The 23,911-nt window shown below is 42.5% G+C and overlaps 1 protein-coding gene across 7 annotated transcripts in view; it reads right to left on the reverse strand.

The window, feature by feature from the left end:
- Dlg3 (discs large MAGUK scaffold protein 3) overlaps positions 1-23,911 on the reverse strand; it is a 51,871-nt gene that overhangs the window by 12,112 nt on the left and 15,848 nt on the right. For 6 of the 7 annotated variants that reach the window (XM_050119644.1, XM_050119643.1, XM_050119642.1 and 3 more), the window contains 2 exons: positions 12,137-12,251; positions 57-233 (listed from right to left, as the gene is read on the reverse strand). In XM_050119644.1, the coding sequence (XP_049975601.1) occupies positions 57-233; positions 12,137-12,251 (292 nt within the window). Of the gene's footprint in view, positions 1-56; positions 234-12,136; positions 12,252-13,229; positions 14,078-23,911 lie in introns of those variants that run through there. The other variant, XM_050119648.1, reaches the window with a different exon arrangement.

The following is a 23,911-nucleotide window of genomic DNA, read 5'->3' on the forward strand; positions in this document are numbered from 1 at the left end:
CGAGCGGCGGAGAACACAAGTCAGAAACAGCCTTGCTAAAAACCTTGACAGCTCACCTCTTTTTACTGGGGATCACACCAATCTGCTCACTCTCTCCATGTGGAGTCACCAGTCGGGCTTGCCACCACTCATCATCAGAGGCATTAATGACATGCAGAATGTCACCATAAGAGAAACTGAGTCCCTGACTTGGCAGGCAGCTGTCGCGGGTCCGATCATAATCAAACAGGGCCCTGAAACACATGAGAAGTGAAGAGATCACCCCCCCTGAATTCTGGGAGGCTGGCAGTCAGACAGGAGAGGAAAGAGAGGCAGCCCAATAACAGCACAGGTATAGTAGTCTTGGCAGACAGAAAGACCCCGTGAGATGGTAGCCTTTCAGTCCCCAGTGGGTAAATATATACCTGCTTTTCAAAGAAATACCCTATTCCCGGTGAACATAAGGGGAAATTCTTTCACAAATTCTATGTTCTCCCAGCTTCTAGATACACAGTAGCAGCCCAAAGTAGGACCTGCTCAGCTATCTACTCTCCACTCTCAAATGCAGTAGGATGTAAGAGCAGGAGATTTGGAAGCAAATATAAAACAAAACTCCAAAATTCAGGTCTTGGGGAAGCTAGCCTATCACCAGAGCTTCTTGCTCTGGAAACAAACACACCTGAGTAAACTATCCATCCCAGCCTATAGTAGCTCTGAGTGTGTAGGGCCAGCACAAATAGGGGACTTCAGTAACAAGCTCTGATCAAAAGCCCGTTAATTCTCAATGCATACTACTCCAACAATAAGAGCAGAGGCAGAGGCCAGCAGACAAGGTATTTGGTCTATAAGGTCTTTCTTTTCCAAGCTCTATGTGTCAGGACCAGACTCAATGCATTTGAAATGAACTGAGTTCAATGCAACCTAAAGCAAGGCAGTCATCTGTCAGATGTTCTACAAAGACCCACAAGCTGGAGCAACCTAATTCTAACTGATGAGCAATACATAATAGCATTATGAGCTTCAAAATTGGAGAAGAACACAATTTGTATTAAGCACACTTTAGTTTAGAAGTTTGAAGGAGGAGCAGAAAGATGTCAAAATGAATCAGGAGTTGGGTATAGTGGCCCAGGCTGGTAGGTCACAGCACTGGAGAGACTCAGGCAGAAGGATCATGAGCGCATGGCATACACAGCGTAGTGGTTTAAATGAGGATGGCCCCCATAGGCTCAGAGATCTAATGCTTGGTCTACTTGGTAGAACTGTTTGGGAAGGATTAAGAACTGTGGTCTTTTGGGAGGGGGTGTGTCAACTGAAGGTGGGCCCACACTATTGCCAGTTAGCTCTCTCTGCCTGCTGCTGGTTGATCAGATGCAAGCTTTTAGCTACTGCTCCAGTGACATGCCTCCTTTCCTGCAGCCATGCTCCCCACCATGATGGCCATGCACTGACCCTCTGAAACTGTAAGGAAGCCCCCAATTAATGCTTTCTCTTATTAGGTGCTTGGTCATGGCATTTTTTCACAGTAATAAAAAAGTAACTAAGACAACCAGCAAGATCCTGCCTCACAAATTAAAACCAAAACTAAAGCCAAACAAAAGAATTAAGGTAAACTAGAATGTACATGTATAAGAAGGCAGGGTTGACTGGGTAGAAATATAAGGCATATTTTAGCACCCAAAGAACAGGGCTTGCTTGGCCTTTGCTAACAACAATAGCAAGCTGGGGAACATAGGGGAAAGTAATATAAGTATGTTTTCTAGAATCCAATAATTTGTCAGCTTAAAACATCTGAAGGTTTTACTAAAACTTCATGACATCTTCCAAGATAAGCTCAGGCACTGAACAACATTAAACAAAGCCTGATCAAAGCCGGCAAGAAAGGCGGCACTTATCGATGCACATTAGGAGCTGTACTGCTCGCTTTGTTTGTAACCACAGCGTGTGTTCCTTTTACCATTTCCAAAAATGTAAGTCGATTAAAGAAGAAATTGAGAAACAGCTCCACTAAGTACAGGCTTGAGTGTTTTACTTCAGGAGAAGCTCTAAGTTCCCTGGCAAATAAGGTCAAAAGTTACATAACTCCAAATTCCCACTAAAAAGTAGCACCTGTTCCATCTGGATTTTGTTTGACAGCTTTATGAATGATGGGCAAGCCTACACCAAAGACAGGGATGGACAATGCTTTTAAGCCACAGCTTTGTTAAGGACACAGGAACATAAAATCTCAGTTTGAAATTGTAACTTATATATGCAGTTACAAACCCAAAGATGAATAAAGAATTTCCTTTTCTATCAATCAGGCTGCCAATAGGAAAATAACTCAGCAGAACATCGGGCCCTCCAAGTTCACTTTGTCCACTTTCCTGTCTAAAGGGGGGGGGGGAATTTCTTACACATTCTTGGAGCTTCTTTCTAGCTCTAGCGCTTGCTGAGTCTGGATCTTTTCTTCTGATTTTGGTCTGTTTTCCAAACCCATGATATGGCCTTTTCCTCTAAGTCTACTCCTCCTCTTTTCCTGCTAAAATTATGTTATTCTAAGAACTAGAAGGTATCCTCCTAGATGAAGGTCAGACCCAGCAGTACACAGGACAGCATTCTGCACTATCAGATCAGGACCCTTAAATGTCAAAAAAATGTCATGAGGTCTAAGTCATAGCCAGGTATCTTTAAAAATACACACACTAATTTGCCATATGGCCATATCTATAAAATACCATTCCTTCATTATTTACGTACATTTGGAGTATTCCTTCTGCAGGCATTGTGTTAAATAGGAGAAGCACAAAACAATGTTGTACTAGGTTTTTTCTATTTGCATTTTGGATTGACAGAAAAGAAAGCTCTTAATCTTTAATATTCTTAACTGAATAGCCTAGCAGAGCGTGCCCTCTGACAGAGGAGCACAGCACACTGAGTGTGGTGCAGCAACAAGCAAAGCCTAGATCATTCCCAGGGAGTACACAGCACCTGAGAAGCAATAAAACGGTACTGATTTTTGAATAGAGTCTCAATAAAGGTTCAAGATTTCCAAAGGTAAAGATAGGGAGAAAATAGTCTCTCTAGGCAGAGTAAGCAAAGACCAGGAAGGAAGAAATAAAAGGTATGGGCAAGCTTCATCATTGCATCCATATCTGATTGGGTCACAGTGAAGAGCAGCTGGACTGTCCAGCTGAGGGGTGTGACATTCACTTACTAGGCCTGTGTAGGCCACTTCATTGCCTTGACTTTTTCATCATCATCATGGTATGCTTTCGTGTGGAAATGAACACAGCAAAGGGGAACAAGCCAGGGGATTAAAGCCAATCTCTCACATAGCATGCTTCATGTAGCCAAAAAAGATATATACATTAAACCTTAATAAACATTTAAAAAGATATCAGCAATCATCTAAGATCGTGGAAAAGCATGCTATGGGCCGGAAACATGGCTCAGAGGTTAAGAGCACTTGTTGCTCTTGCAGAGGACCTGAGTTCTGTTCTTAGCACCCACATGGTAGGTCATAACCATTCATAATGAATCCAGTTCCAGGAGACCAGACCCCAGCTTCTGACCTCCACAGGCACCAGGCACACAATGGTACACTTATGTATCTGCAGGCAAAATACTCATGCACATTAAGTCTTTTTTTAATCTAAAAATTTTTAAGAAAAAGCATGCTAAACTGGGAACATCTAACACGGCTGCTGAAGAGAAGGGAGTCATTTTCTTCCATGCCACTGAGAAGTTCCCCAGGCTCCAGTAAATAACTCGCCATTCATGCTCATGCAAGCAATCATAATTAACCTCAGTGGGTCACAAACAAAAGGGACGACAACTGACCGAAATACATCTCTCTCCCTCTCTCTCCTCCCCTCTCACACAAATATATCCTTATGAAATTGCCAACGAATTGAAAAGAAAATTGTGGCCTTCTATCAGCAACAGTCAGTCAAGCAGCCTAGAGTCCTAAAAAAGTGACGGTCCAAACCTTTTATTCTAAGCACCTTCTTCCTCCATGTCCCTCATAGCTCCTCCTCTCCACCTTTAGCCTAAGGAAGTTGAGATAGATACTGGCCCCCTTTTAAGTCAAACTGAATCACTGCCACAGAACTGAAGTTTACCACATGCAAGGCCCAAATGACACAGAACCATTTCAACATCTGATTCAAAGAGACAGCAAGAAAGAAAAAAAGAAAGCCAAACCTTTGTCTTCACACACCTAAAAAATGACATAATAAAATGATCTGCCACTGTGTGTGTACACAAGGAAGCTTGCCTGTGGATGGCTGTGTTGAAGACTAAAAGATTGAGAAACCCCCCACCTTTTTTTCTCTCTTTTTTTTTTTTTTTTTTTTTTTTTTTGGTTTTATTCAAGACAGGGTTTCTCCATGTAACAACCCTGTCCTGAAACTCACTCTGTAGTCTGGGCTGGCCTTGAAGTCACAGAGATCCACCTATCTCTGCCTCCCAAGTGTGGGGATTAAAGGCGCGCACCACCACCATCTGGCTCTTAACTTCTTCTTCTTTTTTTTTTTTAAAGATTTATTTATTTATTATGTATTCAACATTCTGCCTCTGCCTGCATGCCAGAGGAGGGCGCCAGATGTCAGTACAGATGGTTGTGAGCCACCATGTGGTTGCTGGGAATTGAACTCAGGACCTCTGGAAGAGCAGCCAGTGCTCTTAACCTCTGAGCCATCTCTCCAGCCCCTCTTAACTTCTTTTTTAACTTAAGAACTTAACTTCTTCCTCAATTATTACTATTATTATTATTATTAGTTGTTGTTGTTGTTGTTATTCACAATGAATGTCACAGCACATTGTGGAGATCCCAGAACAATTTTGTGGGGTTGGTTATCTGCTTTAATTAACCTTTAGGTGGGATCCAGCCAATCAAATTCAGGTCATCAGGCTTCAATGGGAAACACCTTCCCCCACTAGCCATCTTTTTGGCTCAATAAAAAGAATTTTAAGAAGTTAAGGTTAAGTTAATGATCAATGAGGTCACTAAGAAACACTATGTTAGGAAAGACCAAAGCTTCCAAAAATATTCCCATTCCCAAATCCATAGCCACAGTGTTCTGTGTACACAGCAGAAGGTGACTTCCCAGCTCTGACCATGGCTGTGTATCTAAAAAGCCCCAAGGAGAGACAGATCCTGGGTACCCCTACAACTTTCCAATCATTAAGGTCAAAGCAGAAAAATATTGAATTGTTTAGAGAAGAAGCTAAGCAATATATATGGCCTGGGAAAATAAATAAGAGCACACAACAAAGACGCCTTTGGTGCTGTTCCATCACCACGAGAAGGAATAGAGCTTCCAGGAGTGTATAAGTTCAAGCCCCAGACTGGTCTGTAGCATACCAACACTGAAGGCCACAGCCTGCTTCTCTAAGGAAACAATGTTTCCAACCGTCTTGAAGCTATATTGTTTAAGAGGTGACCTTTTAAATATCCATAAAGAGATCTTGCATGTGCCCATCCACAAGGGTAATATATATTCTGAGGAGCACTGCCAATCCTCAATTCAGCTGACCCTTCTCTAGTGGAGGGGAAAGCAAGGATATAATCAGCTCTAAGCAAACAGATTACCTAGCGAAAGTCTTTGCAGTTCAGATCTTAAATTGTGAAGCTTGAGTATAAAAGATCCAGAGAAATCATAAGCACCTCGCACACCCACTGTGGCACCTGAAACTTAACAAGCCAGAATACAATGAAAACACAACTAATTGGAGGGAACTGGTTAGGCAGGTTTCCCAACACAGAGCAAACATTTTAGTACTAAGAGCCACAAAGGCAAGGGGCTGCTTCTACAGAACTCTCTTAGGGATCATGCCCATTTCCTGACCTACTGAAGGCCATCTGTCTTGCCTGGGTTGTGTGCCTTCCCTCAGTCCCCTGCATAAATCCTCCATGGCCCAGCCCAAGTTTCTCATCCCTGTTTTGTGATCCTGCTTCTTAATCCATTCCAGGCATTTGGTAGCAACCTTCCCTATTTATTGCCATTCATTCTCCCATGATTCCTTTTGAGTTTTCATAGTATTATCACCAAGAAAGCCCTTCATTTATTTATTTATTTGTTTGTTTGTTTGTTTATTATGTATATATAGCCAGAAGAGGGCACCAGACCCCATTACAGATGGTTGTGAGTCACCATGTGGTTGCTGGGAATTGAACTCAGGATCTTTGGAAGAGCCATCTCTCCAACCCCCAAGGGGGCCCTTCCGAGTGCTTGTGAAGTGGATGAGCCCAGGCCATCCTACAGATACCCTCAAATTATTATCACTTCGTGTTCTGCTGTGCTTCCCTTCTACTGCACCTGAGGCCTGGTGCATTGCTAAAATGCTATGTATTCTAGGGCACATATAATCCAAAGTCTGAATAGCCCATCCATTGCCTGGTTGGCCTAACACAAACACAGAAACCCATAGAGTCCACACCAGTTCTTGACCTTGCTACAAAGTTAAAGGTTCCAGCAGCTTCCAAGAACATCCTAAAATTCTAAAGCCAAACTTTCAGGGAGCCACTCATAAGAGTGTCTATGTATGAGTGTCTATGTGCACCAAATGTGGCTAGCAGAGTCAGTCATCTTGATGCACCTTCCAAAAAGGAGCAGGTCAGGGACTTCATCTCTAGTCTATCTAAAAGTACCAGGCCCTAAACAGGCAACCATGAAACTTAAGAGATATTCAAGGACCAACAACTCACAATAAGAGACCATGCAGGGCTCCCAGGCCCTGCAAATGATGGAATGAGCAGGATTACTAGCACTAGCTCTTGGAACCATGCAGTTCCAGCACCACTGGTAGCACTGGTGACTTCCATATATTACTGGTGCTTTTAACAAACCTGGGTGTAGTTCAGCAGTAAACTACTTGCCTAGTCCATGTGAGGCCCTATATTTGACCCCTAGCCCTCCAAAAATAAATTAATATTGTTGCCACTCCCAAATTCTGTCAGACAGTAAAGCCTGCCAACATTTTCTTATTAGCATTTTCATCTACTACTGAAACGTATTAGTGAATAAACCAAGCTGGGGCTTCAACGAACACTACTTGGTAAAAGTATCCTGCTGTTGATGGAAGAAGCACCCCCTAGTCTTTTGATGACCAAGCCAATATCCTAACATTGTCCCATTGAATGGAAACTACAGATCCCAACAGGATCTCCATTTTCGAGTGGGAAGAAGGCTGGGAGATGGCCAGCCAGGAGGCCAAGATTCCTAAACTGCCAGAATGCTGTCCTGAGGCGGCAAAGAATACAGCCAGTGGAGGCTGCACAGAATTTCAAAAACTACCTCTACAGTTGCGCTTATGGAGCCTCCTGGCAACCTTTAGAGGCCAAGGTCATTCATTCATTCATTCATTTATAAAATCAAAGTCACCTCTGGAATGCTAACCTAATTAGCAGTTTTGGTGGGCCTTCACATACAAATGGCCTAAATTAAACGCCTAGCCAGCACATTGGGAGCCGGTGGCATGACAGGTGATTTCTGTGGTCTCTACCAGCAAACACTGCAGTAGCAGAGCAAAAGCCCTAGGCTGGGCAGGAAAAGGCTCTGCTTATCACACTCATCCAATAAGAGATTATTCTAGTACAGTAAAGAGTGGAAGCCGGGCTATGGCGCACACGCCTTTAATCCCAGCACTCGGGAGGCAGAGGCAGGCGGATCTCTGTGAGTTCAAGACCAGCCTGGTCTACAAGAGCTAGTTCTAGGACAGGCTCCAAAGCCACAGAGAAACCCTGTCTCGAAAAACCAAAAAATAAAAAAAAAATAAAAAGAGTGGAAAGGCCTTTCTCATTAAGTTCCTGGTGGCTTTACACTGTTATCTTTCCTTCTTCCTCCTGCGCCCCTCTTCAAAACTCCCATCACCCTATGGTTAAAACAGTTGCAGCTCCCAGGGTTTCACCTTGTACAGCCTCAGTGCAGCTAGAGAGGGAGTTTCCTCCTTCAAAATAGCTCTGCAAACCCGTGCAAACAGGAGGGGGATAGAACCTGGGAGGAGGGAAGGTACAGGGGAGGGAACGGGAAGAGAGGAAAGAAAAAGGAAAAAGTGTCAAGAGGGGAAACAGCAACCGAACTGAAACCCAGAACTGCAAAGTGCAGTTGCATCACCTTCTGAGTAAAAGGCGAGCTGCAGGACAGGCTGAATTTACCCCAGCAACCGGCTCAAGTTATTAGTTCTGTGCTACCACCTTCCACAGAACAGGAAACATAATGTTTAGTTGCTCCACTGATGTAAAAATAAGCGTCAATCATGGCATAAAGTGGCCATTCTTGAGCATTCTAACTGTTAAAAACACATTTTGTACCAGACTTGGTGGCAAAGGCCTGTAATCCCAGCTACTTGAGATGCTGGGGTGGGAGGATCACAAGATTGAGGTCAGCCTGGTTCACACAGTGAAACTCTCTCAAAGGAAAAGAAAAGAGGGCTGAGCATGTAGCCCAGCGGTAAGAGGCCCTAGATTCAATCAACCCCAAGTACTAGGGGGGAAATACAACTGACCAAACAAACAATAGCAACCACAACCAAAAAATTCACTATGCAGTGACCTGAGTCTCTAGAAGAGGTAGCTAGGAATGTATTTTTACCAGCAACCCAGCCAATTCCCATCAGTCAGTTGTCTGGGGAAATTTAAGAAAGAATTACATTTTATTAAAGGTCAGTGCAACTCAGTTCCAATTTAGGAACTTCTTAGCAGCCTGAGTCAAGCCTCAGTTTTCTCATATGCAAAATGGGATCATAATATAGCATTATTTAAAGGATTTTTGAAAACATTTCAAAAGAATAATAAAGGTCATGACATATGGTGGCTGAAGATGCCAGTGCACTACGGAAAGCTTCTGTGCAGAACAGGCCTAGAATACTGCCTTAACTTTAACTCTGCACCACCCAGGGCACAAGGTCACCCGGGCTCTTGTATAACCCCTTCAGTGACCAAAAAAATCAAGTATCTTCTCTCAAAAAAAGCAGTCCATTCCTTTGCAGACTTTCGATTATGAGCATTCTTCCTTACAGTTAGCTGAAATATGCCCTGGGTGACAGAACAAATCTAATCCCTTTTCCACATGACAAGGTAAGGCAATTAACTTCAGCAGCGTTGGGAGGGAGAAGAACCTGGTTTGTTGGAGCAGGAGGTGAGCGGTTTTAGTTTGTGCATATGTCCATCAGGTTGTGCGGGCTGGAGGTCATTTCTACAACTGTGTGATGGAGAGCTTTGGGGGGCAATGGTATTGCCATCTCAGGACAAGAGCCCACGAGGTGTTTAGAGACACCGAGCAAGGTAGACAGAGCCTTTGAAGCATCAAGCAAGAAGACCCTTGGAGAAACACAGGTGATGGAGAGGTCAGACTGGTGCTAAAGAACCAGTAAACCGGTCACTGAGTATGGCGGCCGAGGTCACTGCTGATCTCTGACAAGGGCTCCTCTGGAGCCTTCCTGGGCTGCTCAGAAGGCCTATCAGCAGACTGAAAAGCTGCTCTCATGTCATGTGAGGCCACTGAAAAAAGTGATTGGAAGAAGTGACAGCAGAGAGTACAAATGACTCCAAACTTTCCCAGCCTGGATGTTAGGAGGATAGGCTTCTCCAAATGATACTCCTTTTGTTGATATTTCTAGGGGCAACACTGCCTAAGACCGTGTTTTCTGGACTAAGAACGGTGTAGAAATCTATTCCTGAGGGTGGGGACATGGTTCAGTCAGAAAAAGTACTTGGTATGCAAACATGAGGGCCTGAGTTCAGTCCCTAGCACCTGCATAAAAATGCCAGGCAGGACGGTCCATGCCCATAATCCCAGTGCTGGGGAAGCAAAGGCAAGAGGATTCCTGGCAGCCAGCCTGGCCTACACATGCACACACAGGTATGCAAGCATACAGTTGAGCGCGCACACACACAAATAAGAACCCCATTTTCCTCTGTTTAAGCCCATATTTGCCCAGTTCGACTAAAGAACTTGCTTTTCTATGCAGTCATAGTAATCTTTTAAGGAACTAGTGTTTCCTACCACAGAATGCAGTGAAAGAAGAGAGGAGGTAATAGTTTAAGGAACTATTGGTATGAATGGAATGCTTTTTTTTCTTATTAAGAATGTAAGAAACAAGCTGAAACTAGTTGTGCAGGCCTGTAATCCCAACTACTCAAAAAGCTGAGGCAAGAGGACCATGTGGGGCTACAAGGCACTTTACAGGCCAGCATGCATATCTTAAATTTTAAAAAATAAATAAATAAATAAATAAATAAATAGGGCCGAGATGTGGCTGAGTGATAGAGTTCTTGCCTAGCATGTGTGAGACCTTAAGTCCAAGTCCCAACATAGTCCCCAGTCACCACCGCTACCACCCACGAAAGAAGCCAGTGTGTTCACATACAGAAGAAAGAGTACAGTAGGACTGTGCCAGGGACAGAGGCGGGCAGACCAATGGGCTAACCCAGGAAGGGGCTCCCACTCCCAGCTGTAACCATAAAACATCCTTTCTCCCCTGGTTGCATCTAGTGATCATAAGAAGTTCTTATTCTAAATCCTATCTCCTTTCCTCAGAGGACACAGTTATCTAGGCAGGGTTAGGAGTGGATTGTATCAAACTGCTTCACTAGGAAGGGCGTCCTGGTCTTTCCCTTCCTTCCCAGAGTCCAGCCGACTGCATGCCTTGCCTGAGACACACAAGGGTGCTCCACATCAAGAGCCAGTGCCCGGTTCCCTACCCAGGCAGGGACAGCACTAGCAGAGGCTAGGCGGAGAGGAGAGATCTAAAAATAAAGCTCTCTGAAGGAACTGTCTTGCCTAAAGAGAGCTTCCCACGCACACTGGAGTGCCACATCTGCGGGGGCTGGAAGCACAGAACGGAACAATCCTGACCAAGTCACATAAGTATTCCCCACTTTTGGGGGTAATAGCACATGATGGTTCCCCCCATCAGAGACCCACTGCCCATGTTGGAGATCCCGAGCAAGGGCTTTAGTGACCACCAGCAGGCCTTTCTTCTCCAGGAGGGAACCTGGAAGGATGGCTGGGCCTTGCCAAGCCTCTCTTCTACCCTTTTCTGCTGCCAGCAGGAGGCGAATGCAGCAAATGCTCTCCACCCACAAAGAGCAGAGTGCAGGGTTCACTTTAGAAAAGAGCTCAAAGGGCTCTAGTGGGCCTCAGATGCACAAAATGCTCCCTAGGCTGACTCCCTGCAGCAGGGTCAGTGATAACCAACTGTGGAAAAAGAAAAGGAGCACGTGAGAACTGCAATTAGCATTGACATCAGCTAGCTACCGTCATTTCACACCCCAAGGACACAATAATTGTCACGTTACCAGGCAACTGGCCTCTCCTTCCCGCCTCCAGCAAGTATCAGAGGCCACCATAAAATGTTCAACCAGTTAAATAAGCCTGGAACTACTTCGGGCTCTGGGAAGTAACCCCACCACCTTTCTATAAGGTGTCTGTCCTTTAGAGCTACAATGTACTGGTGGCCAGATTTTGCTAAATAGCCCAGCAGGAAGGAAACTACCCCTAATTCTAAGAAAAGTTCAGTACCCCCCTTATCAGTCTACCAATTAAAGGTTTTGTACTTTGACCCCTCAAGGGTCAAAAACTCAGTCTTGACAATGTCACCACATAGCTTTCATCAGTTAGTACAGTGTGATCATCTGTCCCTGCCTTTCTCTTCTTAGGGTGCATACACCATCTTGTCCTATGAATCACATGCAGCGGGTGGAGAAAGGAGGACAGAAACACAGCAAAACATGCAGAATACAGCAACCTGCCAGCTCTTTGATCTCTTACGAGACACTGTACTAGAACACTGTGATAACTGATATGCTCAAACACAAACCCTTGTGTCTACCGTGAATATATGGAAGTGGAAGGGGATGGGGATGCTAAGCTTTCCCCTCAAAGCAAAGACTGCAAGCACCATGCTTTGAATATTCAAGTGTTATTTGAATGCTGACTAGCAACAATCACCTAATAGTTGTACAATTAGAGCAAACTGAACATTTCCCGTACTGACTGACTCATTCATGAGTGAAGAGGAAGAAACCAGTTCACAGAAGGGAGGAGATACTGACCATAAAATACACAGCCTGAGCACACAGTGCAAAGTGTAGTTTTAGTGCAGGGAGTACACAAGCCCCACCCTACCAGTTAGACAAGAAAGGCTAGGCCTGGTGCTCAGAGGGGCAACTTACCTGACATACAAGGACCTCTTCTCACTGGTTCGGAGAGACCCAGACCCAGAACTCATGCTGCTGTTCATCATTTGTTCTCGCAAGTCATGTATCTTGGATTCAAAGCGACTGTACTCTGTCAGGGAGACAAGGGGAAAGACGACGGGAAAAGAATGAACCCAAGGAGCTCCCTGGGCCAGCACACCCGCGGCCACAAAGCCAGGAGACTTAGCTTCAAAGCAGCCGGGAGGTGGAATCTTTGCTTTGATAAGCAGAGTCCCTCCCCCAGGTTGAGAAAGACAGACCAACCCCCACCCCCCAGAGAAAAAAGCACCAACAAAAAAATGTTGCATTTGGGCTTGTCAAATGGAAACTGCTTTTATCTGCTTCAAAATCTCACTGATTTTTAAAAAATAACAACTGGAAAGAGGTTCCAGGGTAGCCTTTATAAATCTTTAGAGCAGGCACTAAGGCCAAAGGAGAGCAGATGGGCAAGGAGACTTTCCCAAAAAGCCCAGTGCAGAGAACAGATGGCCCTGAGATGCAGGGCAGGGGGGCTGGAAAGGACCAGCGGCTATTCAATCACTGTGAGGTAAGGAGGACAGCTTTCCCAGGACGACTTTTTAGTGAGGAGATAGTGGATCCCAGTACAAAGTCTAAAAAGAAACAAACTGCAATCATTTGTCAAGCATTAAATCTAATGTCTTCTTACACAACATTTTTCAGGTCTATAATTGCTTTGTAAAATGGGGCATACTGAGAGACACAGGCTATAGAAATGGCAGAAAACAAGGCATACTTCAATGACAAGCTGACTTTAAAAGCTGCCAAAATTTATACTGGACGTTGAAGGTTGGACAACTGCTTAAAAACACTTCCAGGGAAAAACTTCCACAAAAGCATTTTCATGCACCATAGAGGGGCTGGCAAGAAGAACCCCACCTAGTCTGTGTGACTCTGTGGGAGAAAACACAACACCTGCTCCAACACCTGCCCTCCCCCTCGCCTCCCTCAGCTCCCTGGGCAAAGCAACCTGACCTTCAGCTGGGTGAAAAGGGAAATGCTGAAAAGCCAAGCGGGAGGAGGGAGTGGAGTTAAAAGTCAGGTAAATAACCTCTTCTCAAAGTTGGTTTTCTTCACAGTGGTATCAATGAAGGCAACTGGTTAAATTCGTGTGTTCTTTCATTCATCACGCACGGAGTGTTATGGCGATTTGTCCTCATTACTTAACTCCTGTCCCTGCTATCCTGAAGGAAGCACTGAGTCACTGACTCACCTATTAAATGTGGGGGGAGGGGGCACAGCAGCTGGACATTGTCCCTGTTCTGAGACTTACAAGGCAGCACATCAATATAAATAAGGCGTCTTAATCTAAATGTAAAGGGTGGTGACTGATTTGTCATAGCCGCCTTGGGCTGTGCAGAGAGACAGGCTACTGACCTCACCCCAGGGCTTAGCCTCTAACCCTGAACAGGGATCATTTCTTGCTCCTTCCTTCTGGCTCACTCAGGGAGGAACCTTGCAGGCAAGAGATTTGACTAGGCAGCACGTCCGTGGTGATGATGAACCAAAGAACTATACACAGAACCCGGAACCAGACTAGCACAGTACAGTGGCTCATACCTATAATCACAGCACCCATAGGACTAGGGCAGAAGGCTCATAAATTCCAGGCTAGCCCAAAGTACAGAATAAGACCCTGCCTCACTAAAACAACACAACCCCTAAACTCAGAACAATAACAGCAAAATGACATCCAATTTGTCTGCAAGCGTTTTGCTCTTGTCTATGCATTGCCTTCTTTGGAGGTGACCCTGTCCACTGAACTCTAACTGAGCAGCAGCAGGTCACAGCGGTTGCTTAGTAACTGTGTTTTTCAAAAAATCCTTTAAAAACAACCACCATTTCCTCAAAACTCATAATCCAAGGTTGATAATTCTGGACCAGAGGACCCAATTAAAATAACAGAGGGAAGGGGAGCAAAGTTGCTGCTTTGAGGAATCTGTTATTGGTTTTCAAGTTCCTTAGGCTGTGTTATTAATTTTTCTTATTCAGATGAACCCCCTAGAGTTTCATTCCTTATCATTTTCTGTCTTCTATTTAGATAGTTATCTAATGTCCATAGGCACCTAGTAGCCTGTGCTAAATGACTGTTGAGTAAATGAGGGACAATTTAGAAAACTGTGTCCATCTCTTATCAAACTAATAAAGCAAATGATTTATTTAACTGATGGGGCCAGCTTCACAGAGGATTTTCAAAGGTAATTTAAAAAAAAGTACTGAGGGGCTGGAGAGATAGCTCAGCGATTAAGAGCACCAGGTTGCTCTTGTGGAGAGCCCAGAGTTTGGTTCCCAGCCCCCACGCGACAGCTCACACCTGTCTCTAACTTCAGTTCCGGGAGAGTTGATGCTTTGGTTCTAGAGGGTAACTCCTGGGAGCCACTGAGATTGCCCAACACCCTTTAGGGTGTTACTAACCCCCTGTTGGGCACTGAGTTAACAGGGCAGCAGTGCTAGGGAAGGAACAGAGGCCTTCTGCATGCAAGGCAGAAGTAAGCTACATGCTAGACTGGTTAACAGACTTTGTACAGAACAAAGACAAAAGGTCATTCCAACAAAAAAGCATGTGGAATGAACTTAAGACAGTGACTCTTAATATTGTTAAATATTTCCCCATAACAAAAGCGTCACTTAAAAGAACAGCTCAATTGCAAGACTTTGCAAGATTTTTCCTTCCCTTCCACTTACCAGTAAAGCAGTCATTATTTGGAGGGCATCTCTTAGGCCCAAGTCACTGCGTAGGAAGCTACTTGACCAGCCTTCCTTCTGAGAGGCCCCACTTCAAATAGGCTACTTTAAAGAAGCACCACCTATTACTAAAATCTCAAGTCTATTAAACTGCACTTTATTCATTTTTCCCATTCAGATAAACGCAACCATTTGTGACCCACAAAGATATCCATGATGAGTCATCCTTTGCTTCCTCCTTCCCTTTTACCAATGCTAATCACACAGAGAGAAAGAAGCCAGAACGGGCACAAATAGAAGCCAGTACAGAAAGAGGGTTTCTCAAGGACCGTACATAGCAGGCCTTAAGATCAGAATTCTGGAAAGCCCCCCTACCCAACCTCTGATACACTGCATCAAAAGTCACTGAACAGAGCTGAGCCCTGGGATAGACCTCCAAAAAAGCATCAAGGAACTGCCATGCCCCATCAAGTTGGAAATTGCTGGTCTGGGAAGGAATCAGTTTGGTTTCAGTCCTTCAGAAAGCTTTCAAAGGAAGGTATGACAATACAATCTCAAATCCACAAAAAAGGACCATGCAAAAGAGGCCATTGCCTAATATGAGGTTTCTTTTCTTTCTTTTTTTTTTTTGTTTTTTGTTTTTTTGTTTTGTTTTGTTTTGTTTCGGTTTTTGGTTTTTCAAGACAGGGTTTCTCTGTGTAGCACTGGCTGGCCTGGAACTCACAGAGATCCACCTGCCTCTGCCTCCCAAGAGTTGGGATTAAAGGTGTGCGCCCAGCTCTGGAAAAGTTAAAAAAAAAAACTACAATAGTGGGATTTTTCTGTTTTTTGAGTCCTCCCCCTGCTTTGTATGTTGCATGTGTGTGTTTTCTCACCCCCCAATAAATGCCTTTTTTCAACTGCAAAAAAAAAAAAATCTACAAAAGTAACACATGATTCATTAAACATTTTGCAGCACTGGGAGTCAAACCCAAGACTTCACGTATGCTAAGGCGGGTACCCTACCACTGGGCTTCAGGCCAGCCTTTGACTTTAAAAAATGTTTCCACTTTCTTCTTTTGAAATTTCTGTATGGTTTCCTCTTTCCACTATTCAGAAGCAACCACTGTTAGTATTTTTCTTATGTGGCCATCCAAGCTTACCTCCATACATCTTTTATATCCATGTATTCACAGATCACACAGATTCACACACATACTTTTTTATTCTCTGATATGTCATAGAAACCTGCTCACATCAGTACAAACATATAAGACCTCATACATATTAATGGCCACAAATTGTTGCATGTTGTGAAGGCCATAATATCTTCTTCAGTCATATCCTGGTCAATGTACATTTAAACTATTTGCTCACTGAGACAGGGTCTTGCTATATAACCAGGATAGCCTAGTGTTCAGTTGTTGTATAGCCCAGGCTGGCCTTCAATTCAATGCAATCCTGCCTCAGCCTCTGGAGTGTAGGGATTACAGGTGTGCACCAACACACACATAATAATTTTTAATATTGCAATCAATGTTGCATTATAATTGTATGAACCCGTCTGAAGTATAGATTTCCCAAAGTGAAAGTTCAGAGTCAAATGACCAATCACTGCACATCCAAATCACAGGGCTCAGGATACAGGATAGTGGTAGAGCATTTGCCTAATATGCATAGGACCCTGAGCTTCATCTCAGCACTACAAAAAAGCAAATTTTTGCTTGTCACTACTAAATGGAACCCTAACATTCTGAAGCCCTTCTGACTGTGGAAATAAAATGATATTTGGAGGCTTCCAGAAGCTTTTTGGTTTCTGCAGAAGTAGAGGCAAAATTTACCTTTGAGGACAGACTGATCTTTTGTTTGGGAAATAGACTTTAATGAGCCTTTCAGTAATGCAAAGTAAAAGCAAGATTTTACTCTGGAACAGAAACCATTTCCTGACCTTCTGACTAAGATGAAGTATGGAAAGGAAGAGACAAAAGGAAGGTAGAATGTTCTCTGCACAATAATGGAAAGAGCTGCTCTACTGGTGGGTGTAGTTGCTAGTACTCTAGCATTAGGCCCCAGTCACAGGTCTCCCTCTCCCTTTTCCAAGCACTGTTAATTCCTTGTTTCAGCTATGATCTTTAAGATGTTCTACCTACCTGCCTCTATAAGCATCTAAGACTAGACTTGACCACCCAGTGTGTCTTCTCCTACTCAAAACCCAAGCCTTTCTTTCCTGACACTAAAATGTCCCAATACTATAACTGACACCCCCACTTTTCCTGTGCACAGCCAACATGTTTCCCAAGTTCTGATCTTTCTTCCTGATCACATCATGTCCTCAACCTACCTCTTGCTTTCTGACCATTGCCTTTCTACTGTTTTCTTTCTTTTCTCTTCATTTTCTCTTGACTATTTTATTTTCTTTAGAGACCAGTCTCCCTCTATCACCCAAGCCTGCTGAAAATCCTGGCTTCAAATGATCCTCCACCCTCGACCTCCTGAATAGCTGGAACTACAAGTATGCGCAGCCACACCAGTGTCAGAATGTTTTATCTCTACCCCAGCCCTGCCCTGTTTTGACTTAGGTCACATTGTGTCACCTTTTCTCTGGGCCACTGCTCTATTGTGCTAACTGGTCTTTAGATCCTTATTTGGTCACCATGAAACTTCAGTTTCTAGACCTCACCATCCAAGTATCTATGATCACAGCAACTAAAGAATCTTACCTTGATATTTGAACTAAACATTCAAGGACTGCTCCACCATTCTCCTGCCTATTATCTACATGTTTCTCATTATACACATGCTCTTGATATCTGTGGTCTGGGACCCTTGAATATAATTCATTCACATCTGTTAATCCCTCCTCCTGAAATTTTCTCCACTGCCTAAAGCCAAACCTTCTTTCTGCCCTTTAACACCATTCTTTTATCACCGTAGGAGTTTTATCCATTCGTGTATTTATTCAAGTGTCCACTGCGTGCCACTGTGTTAGCTGTAATCAAAATGGTCTCCATAAACTACAATCATATCAACAAAAACTATTTAATTACAATTTCAATTACAACTGCTAAAACTGTAATAAATAAAAATGTAGAGGGAGATTTAGAAAGGGTGCCCCAATCTACTTGGAGCAGTAGATCTCAGCAAAGTTCTCCCTGGGGGGGAGTAACATTTAAGTCCATAGGAAGAATAGAGAGAGAACTTAGAACTTTCTGGCCTTGAGGCCCCACAAAATGCTGAGTAGGAAAGGCATGGCTGAATCCTACCTAGCTCATGTTCAAAATGAATAAACAGCTATCCAAAGAGCTTATCCGTCCTTATGGAAGTATGGCCATTCAGATATGAAACTCACATAGTTCTTGTTTGCCATTGTGGAGACTCCCAAAGGCTTTAAGGACTCACCAATTATGAAAAATTCTAGAGCACTGGTGGAAACAAAGTTACAAGCTCCACAGAGAGGCACAGATTTGATGAGTGTAAGTCATTTCAGCCTTTTATGGTTGTCTTTGGAGGATGAACCATTGGGATGTGTGTGAACTCCAAGCACTTATGGGAACACTTTAGCCCTTTCTGTCTTCCAAATAAATGAATGGAGTTGAAGGCAAAATAAGTGCATCAAGATACCTGTTAGCAAGCCAGGCATGGTGACACACATCTGTACTCAACATCCAGGAAGGCGAGGCACAGAACTGCTGCTGCAATGCCAAGGCTAGCCTGAGCTACACAATGAGTTCCAGGTCAGCTTGAACTATAGTGATACCATTCTCAACAGAACAGCAACAAGAAACCTGTTAATACAGCATACATGAACTGCCAAAAAGTATACTTCTCTGAATCATAATTAATCAAGAAGCTTTGGGTTATGGGCCCACTACTTAAAGAATCCAATATCTCTAAAGCTAAACAATTCTGAAAGTCTCTTCTAATTATAACACTATGATTATAAAAAAAAATCAGCGAGGTTCATAAGGAATCAAATCTAGGATTACACTAACTTATTTAACAAAATCTAAAAATCTACAAATAACCTCAAACTCTTTGAATTAAAAAAGCAAAATATATAAATTGCAAAAAAAAATTCTCAAGGCTATGTAAGAAAGCATAAGTGACAAACAGCTTCCATATGGACAAATACTGCTTAAGGAAAACTACTTCCAGGTCTACCCTTAGAACAATGGTTGAAATGATGACTAGCCCTAAACAGAAACCTGTTCTGATCTGTGCTCTGTCACAATGTACTTTCTCAGCCATACACACATTTAGCCAGGGCTCTGATAGCATCATGAGGTATGCTGAGAAAAAAACAGAAAACAAGATGCACTGTGTAAGCATGCCATAAAAAATTCCAGTTTATCCCTACAGACTGGGTGGTTAGTTTTTTGCTTTGTTTTGTTTTGGTGCATGTGTACGTTCATGTTTGTGTGTGTGTGTGTGTGTGTGTCTGTCTGTCTGTCTGTCTACATGTCTGTCTTACAAGCATCTAGTGAGGATGTAGGAAGAGCTAGCCATTTGGGTGAAAGTGCTATGCTCACTAAAGGTTTTATTACACTCAGTCACCTGGTCTGAAATGAGTACAAAAGTGCCTTGCATCCATCAAGCTAAGAGCGAGTATTCACATTGGGTAAAAGCTTCAAATAGGGCCTTCTCCCTACTTCAAAGGAAACTTCACATAGCATGTTCCAACAAAAGATTAACAAAGTGTTTGGCTCTCTTACTCCACAAGTCAAAGTATATAGAAAGGTTACCCAAACCAAAATACCTCTTGCAGAAAACCTTAGAATAAAGGCAGAATTCTACCTTTACCCTGCTCTCAGTACCAAATAGGCATTCTCAGAACAAATTTTTACTTAATGGTGATGCTACCTCATAATGACCAAAAAACACACAGCTTATGATGAAGTTTGCCAATCTAAATTGATGTAACCAATTTCTGTATTTTACCAGGTCAACAATCTAATCTCAACCTCCCTTCACAGTAACACTCCCACAGAATCCCAAGCTCTTCGACCATCTTTACTACAGCATCATCTGAATCTCTTTTAGGTTCAGTTTCTGTAGAAGGAGGCCAGAAACAGAAAAAGAAACCTAGAGAAAGATCCCTCTAACTTGTAGTTGCTAAAATATCTGTGGTTGCTTTTGGGTAATCTCTCCGTAAAACAATAAGATAATCCAGGTAAAATAAGAAACCCCCAAATCCAAATTATGAATATATAAAATAAATTTGCTTATAATAAAGGTGGAACCTTAAGACAGTAGGGAAATGGGGTGCTTGATAAATGGGAATGAAGTAACTCACTACAGTTTGGAACAGAAAAACCACCTGTCTCCTTTACAGCAAGGTAAGGCTTTAAATATGAAATGAAAACAATAGATAACCAGAAGAAAATACAGCCAGGTATTTATTTTCTCTCAAGATAGGGAAGGACCTTTGAGACCTCCCAACAGAGACCAAATAAATGAAAGGGAAACACTGGATGGGAGCTGTAATCCCAGCACATGGGGAGCTGGGGCAGGAGGATACTTGAGTTCAAAGCCTGCCTAGACTACACAGCAGCACCATCTCAAACAAAAAGGGCCAAGAGTGTAGCTCAGTAGTAGTAAAGAGTCTTACTAGCTTACGTGACGTCTTGGGACTTGATTCTCATTACTGAAATAAGGTTACTGGCCCTGTTGTTGACTGCCCACCAGAACTAGCTGGTTAAGATCCTACTACCGAAGGTACACATACTTTGGTCACAGGACATGGAGAAATTAAGCTGGAATTGAGATGGCAGCTTCCTCTTTAGCTGGCTAGTTTTCATAGTGCTAGAGGGTGCTACCCAGGCTACTAGAAGAGAAGTCATCAACAGTCTTAATCCAGCTGTGACCCTGTAAACTACAACAATGACCAGCCTGGCAAGATGTACCCATTGGTGCAATGATGGCATGAATCTTATGGGGTAAATAACTCTGTGAGTGGATTTGAGGACCACCCCACAAGGGAATTCAAGCTTTGTACTGTAAACCTGGTCAAGAGCTGATGGTTATAGATCATAGGCTCTATCATTTTTTTCTGGGTGGACATGTGGTCAAAGAGCTGACTAAGCACTCATGTCTATATCCATGGATCAGGGTTATTCTCCGCTTTTCTCAGAAAAGCTTCTTACTGCAGGGCGATGGTGGCACACGCCTTTAATCCCAGCACTCGGCAAGCGGATCTCTGTGAGTTCGAGACCAGCCTAGTCTACAAAGCTAGTTCCAGGACAGGCTCCAAAGCCAGAGAAACCCTGTCTCGAAAAACCAAAATAAATAAATAAATAAATAAACAAATAAATAAATAAAAAAGGAAAAGCTTCTTACTGAATTGAATGGTGGTTAATGAAGGGACTCAGAATGGTGGAAGTGCTGAGAATAAGGGATGGTAAAGTGTTAGCCCTAAATGGATTTTCACCATCACCTGCTTCCAAGGCTTGGCCAGATCAAGATGGGGTGAAAAGAATAGAAGAGCTGGAGGATGGGGAAGTATGTTGCAAAAAAAAAAAAAAAAAAAGACACCGTGATTTCACTCACAAACTCATTGCAACCCTGCTTATCTACATAAGACCTGCACAAGATTGGGGAGGCCCATCAACGTTTCATCGTGGAAGGGGGAGGGGCTCATGAAGCTCCAGTCCCACAAGCGGCTGTTGCCAATTAATGGTGGCTCGGAAGGGCTGTCACTCTCTTTAATGGTACAGTAATTGACGATAAGTTGCCCTTGCTCTGGTAAATAACTTCCCACCTATGTTCATGCAAGGAACCCTAATTAAACTCAGTGGGGGCACACAAGCAAAAAGACATGAAAGTAGGTGAGGAATGTGTTGGGAAGAAGGGGTTCAGCAGGAGAGGGGAGGAAATAAAAGAGGGTAATGGGAGGTGGAAAAGATTGAAATTCATTATATGCATGTATAAAACTGCCAAAAGAATGAAAATAAAATTAATCCACATTAGTGAGAATCTTGGAGGGAGAACCTTCCTTATACTGCTTGGAGAGGTAAAAACTAATTTGAAAAACAAATGCATCAAAAGCATTAAACATATTCATATCCTTTAAATGAATAATTCCACTTAAAGGAACATATTCTCAGGAAATAATTATAGATTCATAGAAACCTTGCACAAGGATATTCATCAAAGTATTTTAGAAGAACAAAATTATTGGGAGAAAAACTAAGTATCCACAGTCAATAACAGAAGAATGGTTACCTGGTTACCTGAACTATGGCACACACGAGGGACTATTTAACAACTTCAAATAATTTTTCAAATCATATATAATGACTTAGGAAAATATTCATGATGTGGTTTGAAATAGTAGAAAGACTATAAAACTACCTTAATCTAATAATCTAATTTTTAAAAGCTTACAGACACATTAAATGATAGATAAAATATAAATACATAAAGTTTGAAAAGAAATATACGAAGATGCACATAAACCAAGGATTATCCCTGTAGGTGGTTTGACGGGTGATTTGAATTTTTTTTGACTGTGTATTTTCTATATTTCCAATTGTCCATAAATGTATATCTAACATTTTTATATCCCGGAATAAAATTTAAGGGATCTTGGTAAGCAGGCACACTGAACAGTATATCCCGGAATAAAATTTAAGGGATCTTGGTAAGCAGGCACACTGAACAGACCAACAGCGTACTAAGGACAAAACCAGGGTATGCTTGTACTAGAAATTTCTATATACACTGCTCCTAGCTCAGCAAACAGATGCAAACAGATCCACATGAACACATACATAACTGTTCTAACCCAGCCATTTTAGACAAAAACAAGGAACCGAGTGCCTTACTGAAATCCGCACACCCCACAGCCACACTTTCCTAACCCGCAAAGCAGTAAACCTGTCCACTGAGAGAGGCCGACTAGTGCTTACAACTTCTTTCTCAGGGTGCTTAGAAAACACTAGAAAATCCAGTCTGGAATTTAATCCCACATTTACAAAATTCTTTCTCTCTTTTGAAGTCCAAATCCTAAAAGTACATATTTATAGAAAACATGTTTATCTTCATTTTTTTTTAATCTAACAAACTATTTCATCACTTAATTTTTTCAAGCAGAAAATTCAAAAAAATCTGAGGCCTTTGCTTTTAAAGAAACTGTGAATTGAGTGAAAAGTAAACAGAAGCCTTTTTCAAGATGATAAAAGCCTATCACAAGAAAGAGGGATGGACAGGAGCCTTTATCAAAGCAAGGCAGCTATTAGTTCAAGACCATGTGATTTAATAAGTGGATAGATACAAGCAAGAATTCATAGTTGAATTCAAAACTTACTTCCACTGATCTAAATACAGAATTTTAGCTAGAAAACATATCACCAGTCATTTTGCATAATATCCTCTCTCTATACATTAGAAAACTAAGTCTAAGAGTCAAGGACTTTTATCCATTTAAAGAAAAACTCAGAAGTAGCTCTCAGGAGCTTGGATTCTCTGATGTAGATAGATATATTATCACTATATCATATATGTGTAAGTCTAGTGTCCACTGAGCTAACAGATATATGTGTGGGGATGTACACGTGTTGTGTTTGCATGTATTCTTACACAAGATCAGCAAAGACAATTGTTTTAATTTCAGGGGCAATGGTAGTCCCAAATTATTCAACTTTTATTCCTCTGTTTCGAGCAACAGAACATTATCCCTATCATGAAATATAATTCTAAAGTATTTTTTCAACAACAGTGTCAATATCAGGGTCAAGATTTCAACACATAACACAATGAATTAAAAAAAGAAACCCTCAAACTCTATAATTACATTAAGAAATAATCCATTTTCATTACTACATATTATGGTAATCATTCCACCTGGCAGGAAGATCTGATATTTTACTAACAGCAAAGCTCCTAAGACTCTGACTCACACCACCTAGCAAGGACAAGAAAGCACCTGCCTAGCTAGGTTCAAAATGCTGTGCCAAATCTCACTACCATGTCCTTGGGCTACAGAAACACAGAATACGGAAAAGCCCAACACAAACTCACATGCAGCGCCAGGGAACAAAACCATAAGGAAAGCTTCACACTCAGTCTTCT

The sequence above is a fragment of the Alexandromys fortis genome, unplaced genomic scaffold, assembly GCF_014885135.2.
Source record: "Alexandromys fortis isolate MF-2015 unplaced genomic scaffold, M_Fortis_MF-2015_v1.1 scaffold_155, whole genome shotgun sequence".
Lineage (NCBI taxonomy): Eukaryota > Metazoa > Chordata > Mammalia > Rodentia > Cricetidae > Alexandromys > Alexandromys fortis.